Here is a 10,341-nt window from a genome sequence, read left to right as displayed (position 1 = left end):
CCCTGGGTGACAGAGTGTGTCCTCCCCTGGGTGACAGTGTGTGTTCTCCCCTGGGTGGCAGTGTGTGTTCTCCCCTGGGTGACAGTGTATGTTCTCCCCTGGGTGACAGTGTGTGTCCTCCCCTGGGTGACAGAGTGTGTTCTCCCCTGAGTGACAGAGTGTGTAGTAATTGCTGGTGTAGTGTGTACAGTACGTGCGTGTGTGTGTCATCCCCACTTGTGTGATTCACTTGGTGGGTACTGGTGGTGTGTGTGTGTGCGTGTGTGCGTGTGTGTGTGTGTGTGTGTGTGTGTATCTGCATTCTCACCTGGGTGATGCGTGGGTGGGTACACTTGCTGTTGAGTCCATTGCGCTCCAGCCACTGGCTCTCAGGGTGGGGACAGTGCTGCTTGAGGGTGCAGCGGTTCTCCCCCTTACACCACACACAGCCAAACAGGGGGTCTGCCTTCAGACACAGGCCACAGCTACCCCTCTGGGCATCACACTTGTACAGGTGAACTGATGGGGGGGGGGGGGTCACAGGGAGAGATCAGGTTAACACAGCACGCACATACAGTATACTTGATTTCAATCAGTCAATCAATCACATGCATTTATAAAGCCATTTGTACATCAGAAATTGTAACGAAGTGCTTTACACCCAGTCTAGATTTAAAATGATAGCCTTCATGATGTATATGGTAAATGTGGGTGAGAACTGTTCAGAACTGGTAGATCAATCACAGTCATTATTTTTGTATTTCCACAACATGGACAGTATTTGAATCATATTGTGGAAAGCATCATTTGTTGATACTGTATCTCTGTCCCTTGCTCTCTGTCTCAATCCTTCTCTCTTGCTTCTGTCTCACTCCCTCCCCTCTCTCTCTCTCTCTCTTCCCCCTACCTTCCTCTCTCTCTCTCTTCCTCCCTCCCCCTCTCTCTCTCTCTTCCTCCCTACCTTCCTCTCTCTCTCTCTCCTCCCTCCCCCCTCTCTCTCTCTCTCTTCATCCCTCCCCCCTCTCTCTCTCTCTCTCTTCCTCCCTCCCTTCCTCTCTCTCTCTCTTCTTATCTCTCGCTCTCTCCTTGTCTCCCTCATTTAGCTCCTGTGACCAGAAGCTTCTTGCCTCTGCTCATCCACTAGTTTAACATTTCATCTCCATGGAAACCGGACAGGTTTTTAATTGCCATTAGATGCTTGTGTGATTTGTCCATCAAATGATGCCTCCAGAGTAGCCTTCTCCCTGGGTAGCTAATGGGAAAAGAAGAGGAGGAGGAATTCATCTTTAACTCTCCCTCTCTCTATCCCCGTCTCTCCATGGACACAAAATGTTTCTATATATCCATTCAAATGTGAACACAAATGTAAGCGCAAATAAATCTAATTGCAAAGCCAGCGAGGTGCAGTTAATCATTGTCATTGGTGATTCTATTTGTACTGTATGGGTTTAAACCAACTAGTACCATCATGCATGGTTTAGTCCTTGTACATATACTGTATAATATACAGTTGTAGTCGGAAGTTTACAAACACCTTAGACAAATACATTTCAACTCAGTTTTTCACAATTCCTGACATTTAATCCTAGTAAAAATTCCCTCTTAGGTCAGTTAGGATCACCACTTTTATTTTAAGAATGTGAAATGTCAGAATAATAGTAGAGATATAAAAAAAAGATGTTATTTCTTTCATCACATTCCCAGTGGGTCAGAAGTTTACAAACACTCAATTAGTATTTGGTAGCATTGCCTTTAAAGTGTTTAACTTGGGTCAAACGTTTTGGGTAGCCTTCCACAAGCTTCCCACAATAAGTTGGGTGAATTTTGGCCCATTCCTCCTGGTGTAACTGAGTTAGGTTTGTAGGCCTCCTTGCTCACACAGGCTTTTTCAGTTCTACCCACACATTTTCTATATGATTGAGGTCAGGGCTTTGTGATGGCCACTCCAATACTTTGACTTTGTTGTCCTTAAGCCATTTTGCCACAACTTTGGAGTATGCTTGGGGTCATTGTTCATTTGGAAGACCCATTTGCAACCAAGCTTTAACTTTCAGACGAATGTCTAGAGATGTTACTTTAATATATCCACATAATTTTCCTACCTCATGATGCCATTTATTTTGTAAAGAGCACCAGTCCCTCCTGCAGCAAAGCAACCCCACAACATGATGCTGCCACCCCCGTGCTTCACGGTTGGGATGGTGTTCTTCGGCTTGCAAGCGTTCCCCTTTTTCCTCCAAATATAATGATGGTCATTATGGCCAAACAGTTCTATGTTTGTTTCATCAGACCAGAGGACATTTCTCCAAAAAGTACGATTTTTGTCCCCATGTGTATTTGTAATTCGTAGCCTGACTTTTTATGGCGGTTTTGAAGCAGTGGCTTCTTCCTTGCTGAGCGGCCATTCAGGTTATGTCGATATAGGACTCCTCCAGCATCTTCACAAGGTCCTTTGTTGTTGTTCTGGGATTTATTTGCACTTTTCATACCAAAGTACGTTCATCTCTAGGAGACAGAACGCCTATCAGAAGCTTTTAAAGCCATGACCTAATTTTCTGGAATTTTCCAAGCTGTTTAAAGGCACAGTCAACTTAGTGTATGTAAACTTCTAACCCACTGGAATTGTGATACAGTGAATTAAAAGTGAAATAATCTGTCTGTAAACAATTGTTGGAAAAATAACTTGTGTCATGCACAACGTAGATGTCCTAACCGACTTGCCAAAACTATAGTTTGTTAACTTCTCTAGGGTAGGGGGCAGCATTTGGAATTTTGGATGAAAAGCGTGCCCAAATTAAACTGCCTTCTACTCAGGCCCAGATGATAGGATATGCATATAATTGGTAGATGTGGATAGAAAACACTCTAAAGTTTACAAAACTGTTAAAAAAGTGTCTGTGAGTATAACAGAAGTGATTTGGCAGGTGAAAACCTGAGAGAAATTCATTCAGGAAGTAGGATTTTATTTTGTAGTAGTTTTCTATTCAATGCCATTACAGTATCCATTGACTTAGGACTCAAAATGCAGTTCATATGCCTTCCACTAGATGTCAACAGTCTTTACAAATTGTTTCAGGCTTGTATTCTGAAAAATGAGGGAGTAAGAGCAGTCTGAATGAGTGGACCCTGCCTTGTCACAGAGCTTTTTCAGGCGCGCGACCGAGAGAGTGCCTTTCTTGTTTACCTTTTATATTGACAACGTTATTGTCCGGTTGAAATATTATCGATTATTTAGGCTAAAAACAACCTGAGGATCGTTTGACATGTTTCTATGAACTTTACGGATAACATTTTGATTTTTTTTGTCTGCCTGTTGTGACTGCGTTTGAGCCTGTGGATTACTGAAGAAAACGCTCCAACAAAACGGAGGTTTTCGGATATAAAGAGAAACTTTATTGAACAAAAGGAACATTTATTAAACAAGAACGTAGGCAATTACTAGGATCCCACCACGCTGTACACCTCATTGTGTTTCTCAATTAAACTGAAGGGGTCGCCTATGTCATTGTGTGGGACAATGTCATGTTCCAACATGCAGAGATGGTTCAGGCAGGGTTTCGGGCCCATCCCCGATTTGTGACCCTATACCAGCCCCCATGCTCTCCTTTCAACCCTAATGAGGATATTTTGTTCAGCATGGAGACGGGCGATCACCATCCCCATAAGCGTGCCACCCTCTTCTGGCCCTGGATGAGGCATGTAGATTAGAGGTCGACAGATTAATCGGAATGGCCGATTAATTAGGGCCGATTTCAAGTTTAAATAACAATTGGAAATATGTATTTTTGGACACCGATTTGGCAAATAAATATATATATATATATTTTTTAAATTACACCTTTATTTAATCTTTATTTAACTAGGCTAGTCAGTTAGGAACACATTCTTATTTTCAATGACGGCCTAGGAACGGTCGGTTAACTGCCTTGTTCAGGGGCAGAATGACATATTTTTACCTTGTCAGCTCTGGGGATTCAATCTTGCAACCTTACAGTTAACTAGTCCAACGCTCTAACCACCTGCCTTACATTGCACTCCACGAGGAGACTGCCTGTTATGCAAATGCAGTAAGCCAAGGTAAGTTGCTAGTAAGCATTAAACTTATCTTATAAAAAACAATCAATCAAAATCACTAGTTAACTACACATGGTTGTTGATATTACTAGTTTATCTAGCGTGTCCTGCGTTGCATATAATCGATGCGGTGCATATCGTTGCTCCAATGTGTACCTATGCCACCCGTTAGATAAAATACGGAACGGTTCCGTATTTCACTGAAAGAATAAACGTCTTGTTTTCGAGATGATAGTTTCCGGATTCGACCATATTAATGACCTCATATTTCTGTGTGTTATCATGTTATAACTAAGTCTATGATTTGATAGAGCAGTCTGAGCGATGGTAAGCACCAGCAGGCTTGTAAGCATTCATTCAAACATCACTTTCGTGCGTTTTGCCAGCAGCTCTTCTCAACGCATTGCGCTGTTTATGACTTCAAGCCTATCAACTCCCGAGATTAGGCTGGTGTAACCGATGTGAAATGGTTAGCTAGTTAGCGGGGTTCGCGCTAATAGCGTTTCAAACGTCACTCGCTCTGAAACTTGGAGTAGTTGTTCCCCTTGCTCTGCATGGTTAACGCTGCTTCGAGGGTGGCTGTTGTCGATGTGTTCCTGGTTCGAGCCCAGGTAGGAGTGAGGAGAGGGACGGAAGCTATACTGTTACACTGGCAATACTAAAGTGCCTATAAGAACATCCAATAGTCAAGGGTTAATGAAATACAAATGGTATAGAGGGAAATAGTCCTATAATTCCTATAATAACTAAAACCTAAAACTTCTTACCTGGGAATATTGAAGACTCATGTTAAAAGGAACCACCAGCTTTCATTTGTTCTCATGTTCTGAGCAAGGAACTTCAACGTTAGCTTTCTTACATGGCACATATCACACTTTTACTTTCTTCTCCAACACTTTGTTTCTGCATTATTTATTTGAGGCTAAATTGATTTTATTTATGTATTATATTAAGTTAAAATAAGTGTTCATTCAGTATTGTTGTAATTGTCATTATTACAAATAAATAAATAAAAATCAGCCAATTAATCGGTATTGGCATTTTTGGTTCTCCAATAATCGGTATCAGTAGCAGCGTTGAAAAATCCTAATCGGCCGACCTCTAAAGAAAATACATCAACGCAGACCAATGTCAGGCTTGGAATCATCAGGCCAAAAGGTATTTCCCGCTGTGCATGAACAATGAGGACATTCACTGTGATGTGGATGAGAATTTATGGCCAAATGCTCAAAAGGGAAAAGGAACAAGACAGGCTTGATGCAAATTATTGCGTGCTAAATGTTATGTTTTATTTTCATTCATTTAATTGAATGCTCTCATTACATTTCACAATAAACTTATATTTTGAATCAATGGTTGTGTGGTGAGAGCTGTTCACAATCCAAATAAATGCACACTGGCAGGTTTTGAATGAAAGACTGGCTGCTTTACAAGTGTGACGAGTTGTGATAGATAGATAGATAGATAGATAGATAGATAGATAGATAGATAGATAGATAGATAGATAGTCACTGTTAGTATAGCATATTGAATATTCTCTTTTAGTGTATGCATGTGTGGTCTGTGGTAATATGCTGATGGGCAGAGGGAGACAACTGACAGAGGAAGGCGTGAAGCTCACAAGCACCACAGAGGAAGTTGTGAAGCTAACAAACACAACAGAGGAAGTTGTGAAGCTAACAGGCACCACAGAGGAAGTTGTGAAGCTAACAGGCACCACAGGGGAGACGAGAGATAGTGAGAGAGAGGGAAAGAGAGAGGGAGAGAGAAAGAGAGAGAAACAGAGAGAAAGAGGAGCGAGAGAAAGAAGAGATTGAGAGAGAGAGAGGGGTGGAGAGAGAGAGACAGAGAGAGGGAAAGTAAAGAGATGGGACTGGAGAGATGGAAAAAGGCAAGAGGACGTGGTGAGACGAGCGGTGTGAAGCTAACGAGGTGAACAGAAGGAGTGAAAAGGGAGGAAGAGAGAGAGAAAGGAGAGAGGGAGATAGAGGGGGAGAGAGAGAAACAGAGAGAGAGGAGAGGAGGAGAGAAATGAGAGCAGGAGTGAGAGAGAGAGGGGGAGAGAGAGACAGGGAGAGGGAAAGAGATGGCGACTGGAGAGATGGTGCGATGGGAAAAGGGAAGAGGACGTGGCGAGACAAGTGGTGTGAAGCTAACGAGGTGAACAGAAGGAGGGAAAAGGGAGGAAGAGAGAGAGAGGGGGAGAGAGAAACGGAGAGAGAGGGAGAGAGAGAGAGAGAGGGAGAGCAGAGGGAAATTAGGTGTGAGAGATGGAGAGTAAGGGAGAGAAAGAGGGAGATGAGAGAAGAGGGAAATTAGGTGTGAGAGATGGAGAGTAAGGGAGAGAAAGAGGGAGATGAGAGAAGAGGGAAATTAGGTGTGAGAGATGGAGAGTAAGGGAGAGAAAGAGGGAAATTAGGTGTGAGAGATGGAGAGTAAGGGAGAGAAAGAGGGAAATTAGGTGTGAGAGATGGAGAGTAAGGGAGAGAAAGAGGGAAATTAGGTGTGAGAGATGGAGAGTAAGGGAGAGAAAGAGGGAGATGAGAGAAGAGGCAAAGTTATAACCAGACGCCGCCGCCCACCGCAGCAAAGTAATGCCACTTCTGTGTCTGTGCCGGTGTCAGGGGGATGGATACCGCCGCAACTGCCCGCCTGTTGCCATGGAGACCGGCTACACAGGCAACGGCGGTGATCGGGTGGGGTGTGTGTGGATGTGGGTGTGTGGGTGTGAGGGGGGGGGGGGTCCTGACCTTTATTTGCGGCAGGGTTGTCGATGCTGAAGTCTCCGTTCCAGATGACCGTCAGGTCCACAGGGAGGCTGCTCATCTCCATCCCATCATATGAGTACTGTTGTCGCCATGGGGACCCAGAGAGGGGGAGATGGGGGGGTGAGATGGAGAGAACGGGGAGCGAGAGAAAGGGGGAGAGAGAGAGAGCACCAGAGAGAAAGAGAGAGGGGGGGGTAGAGAAAGGGGGAGAGAGAGAGAGCACCAGAGAGAAAGAGAGGGGGGGGGGGTAGAGAAAGGGGGAGAGAGAGGGAGAGAGAGAGAGAGAGAGCACCAGAGAGAAAGAGAGAGGGGGGGGTAGAGAAAGGGGGAGAGAGAGAGAGAGAGAGAGAGAGAGAGAGAAAGAGAGAGGGGGGGTAGAGAAATGGGGAGAGAGAGAGAGAGAGAGAGAGAGAGAGAGAGAAGAGAGAGGGGGGGGTAGAGAAAGGGGAGAGAGAGAGAGAGAGAGAGAGCACCAGAGAGAAAGAGAGGGGGGGGGGTAGAGAAAGGGGGAGAGAGAGAGAGAGAGAGAGAGAGAGAGAAAGAGAGGGGGGGGGTAGAGAAAGGGGGAGAGAGAGAGAGAGAGAGAGAGCACCAGAGAGAAAAGAGAAAGGAGTAGAGGAAAAGGCATTTGTAGAGCAGAAGTACTGTAAACACTCAAGCCAGGTAGAGGACATCTTCACAGACAACTACGTATCAAAGCTAGTGTTTGAGACACTCCCATTCAACAGTAGCATATCATATTAGCATATCATTCAGCATAGAAACCCTTTCATTGGGAGTCTTTCATTTCATACCAACCATTGTTCCAGAACTGAATGACACATAATAGTATTGCTGAGGGAAGCTGGAGTTTAGAGAGGGCATTTAAACTCATCAAGGCTCTGTGCACATGTACAATGAGAGACATATCCTTGGGCATGGAGGACTGGTTCCAGACAGTGTACTGTAGGTACTAGCTCAATAGTACTGATTACTAGAAATGAGGAACCTGTATTGAGATTCTACAGTCAATGGCTCTCCAGACAGACCTGAGATAGAGTTGTGCATCTTCTCACTTTCACAAATAACTTCAAATATGTCTCTGACCAACTCTCTCGTTATCTCTCTCCGAATGATCCTGGAGGCACTCCGCACTGCCAAAGCTGACTCTCTCCTCTTTTCTCATCCTCCTAGATGTATCTATCCTCTGCCTTCAACACCGTGAACCATCAGATCCTCCTCTCCAGCCTCTCAGGGCTGGGTGTCTTAGGCTCTGCACACTCTTGGATTGCATCCTAGTTGGCAGGCCGCTCCTACCAGGTGACGTGGAGAGGATCTGCACCACATACTCTCACTACTCACTACTGGTGTCCCCCAGGGCATAGTTCTAGGCCCGCTCCTCTTCTCTCTATAGCTCAAGTCACTGGGCTCTGTCATATCCTCACATGGTCTCTTCTATCATTGCTATGCGGATGACACTCAACTACTTTTCTCCTTCCCCCCCTTCTTCACCCAGGTGGTAACACGCATCCCTGTGTGCCTGGCAGATACAGTGCCTTGCGAAAGTATTCGGCCCCCTTGAACTTTGCGACCTTTTGCCACATTTCAGGCTTCAAACATAAAGATATAAAACTGTATTTTTTTTTTTTGTTACTCCTTCCATTTCAATATTATCGCTTGCACAGTGCTCCTTGGGATGTTTGTATCCAAATCCAGCTTTAAACTTCTTCACAACAGTATCTCGGACCTGCCTGGTGTTTTCCTTGTTCTTCATGATGCTCTCTGCGCTTTTAACGGACCTCTGAGACAATCACAGTGCAGGTGCATTTATACGGAGACTTGATTACACACAGGTGGATTGTATTTATCATCATTAGTCATTTAGGTCAACATTGGATCATTCAGAGATCCTCACTGAACTTCTGGAGAGAGTTTGCTGCACTGAAAGTAAAGGGGCTGAATAATTTTGCACGCCCAATTTTTCAGTTTTTGATTTGTTAAAAAAGTTTGAAATATCCAATAAATGTCGTTCCACTTCATGATTGTGTCCCACTTGTTGTTGATTCTTCACAAAAAAATACAGTTTTATATCTTTATGTTTGAAGCCTGAAATGTGGCAAAAGGTCGCAAAGTTCAAGGGGGCCGAATACTTTCGCAAGGCACTGTATCTCAGCTTGGATGTCGGCCCACCACCTCAAGCTCAACAAGACAGAGCTTCTCTTCATCCCACTGAAGGCCTCTCCGCTCCAAGACTGCTCCATCACGGTTGACAACTCCACGGTGTCCCCCTCCCAGAGTGCAAAGAACCTTGGCGTGACCCTGGACAACACCCTGGCATTCACTGCAAACACCAAAGCAGTGACTCGCTCCTGCAGGTTCTGCTCCTCAACATCCGTAGACTACGAGCCTACCTCACAGAGTACGAGTCATCTCCCGCCTGGACTACCGCAACTGTTGGCTTTGCTCCCCGCTTGTGCCATCAAACCCCTGCAATTTATCCAGAATACTGCAGCCTGCCTGGTGTTCAAACTTCCCATGTTCTCCCACGTCACCCCGCTTCTCAGCACACTCCACTGGCTTCCAGTCGAAGCTCACATCCATTACAAGACCAGCAGCAAGAGCAACTGCCCCTCCCTACCGATATATATATATATATATTTTGTGAACTAACACTCGCACTTGACTTTGTTTATACCTACTGTGATACACTACATGACTGAAAGTATGTGGACATCTGCTCGTCGAACATCTCATTCCAAAATCATGGGCATTAATATGGAGTTGGTCCCTCTTTTACTGCTATAACAGCCTCTTCTGGGAAGGCTTTCCACTAGATGTTGGAACATTGCTGTGGGGACTTGCTTCCCTTCAGCCACAATAACATTAGTGAGGTCGGGCACTGATGTTGGGCGAGTAGGCCTGGCTAGCAGTCAGCGTTCCAATTCATTACAGAGGTGTTCGATGGGGTTGAGGTTAGGGCTCTGTGCAGGCCAGTCAAATTCTTCCACAGCGATCTCGACAAACCATTTACGTATGGATCTTGCTTTGTGCACAGGGGCATTGTCATGCTGAAACAGGAAGGCCTTCCCCAAACTGTTGCCACAAAGTTGGAAGCACAAATTCGTCTAGAATATGTTGTAGCATTAAGATTTCCCTTCACTGGAACTAAAACAGCCCCAGACAATTATTTATCCTCCACCAAACTTTACAGTTGGCACTATGCATTCCGACAGATAGCGTTCTCCTGGCGTCCGCCATATCTTTATTAATCCATCGGACTGACAGATGGTGAAGTGTGATTCATGCTCGGCCATGAAAACCCATTTCATGAAGCTCCCGACGAACAGTTATTGTGCTGACGTTGCTTCCAGGGGCAGTTTGGAACTCGGGAGTGAGTGCTGCAACCGAGGACAGACGATTTTTACTCGCTAAGCATTTCAGCACTCGGCCGTCCTGTTCTGTGAGCTTGTGTGGCCTACCACTTTGTGGCTGAGCTGTTGTTGCTCCTAGACGTTTCCACTTCACAATAACAGCACAGCAA

The 10,341-nt window shown here is 45.0% G+C and overlaps 1 protein-coding gene across 1 annotated transcript in view; it reads right to left on the bottom strand.

Annotated features, from left to right (window-relative positions):
• Positions 1-307: 307 nt before the first annotated feature.
• Positions 308-10,341, bottom strand: part of LOC139404707 (plexin-A4-like) — a gene marked incomplete at its 3' end in the record, with an annotated part of 127,270 nt that continues 117,236 nt past the window's right edge. The window contains exons 10-11 of the mRNA XM_071147338.1: positions 6,804-6,900; positions 308-498 (exon numbers count right to left, since the gene is read on the bottom strand). Coding sequence (XP_071003439.1) covers positions 308-498; positions 6,804-6,900 — 288 coding nt within the window. The remainder of the gene's footprint in view (positions 499-6,803; positions 6,901-10,341) is intronic.

The sequence above is a fragment of the Oncorhynchus clarkii genome, unplaced genomic scaffold, assembly GCF_045791955.1.
Source record: "Oncorhynchus clarkii lewisi isolate Uvic-CL-2024 unplaced genomic scaffold, UVic_Ocla_1.0 unplaced_contig_11125_pilon_pilon, whole genome shotgun sequence".
NCBI classification, from domain to species: Eukaryota; Metazoa; Chordata; class Actinopteri; order Salmoniformes; family Salmonidae; genus Oncorhynchus; species Oncorhynchus clarkii.
This window is presented reverse-complemented; position numbering and strand designations above follow the sequence as displayed.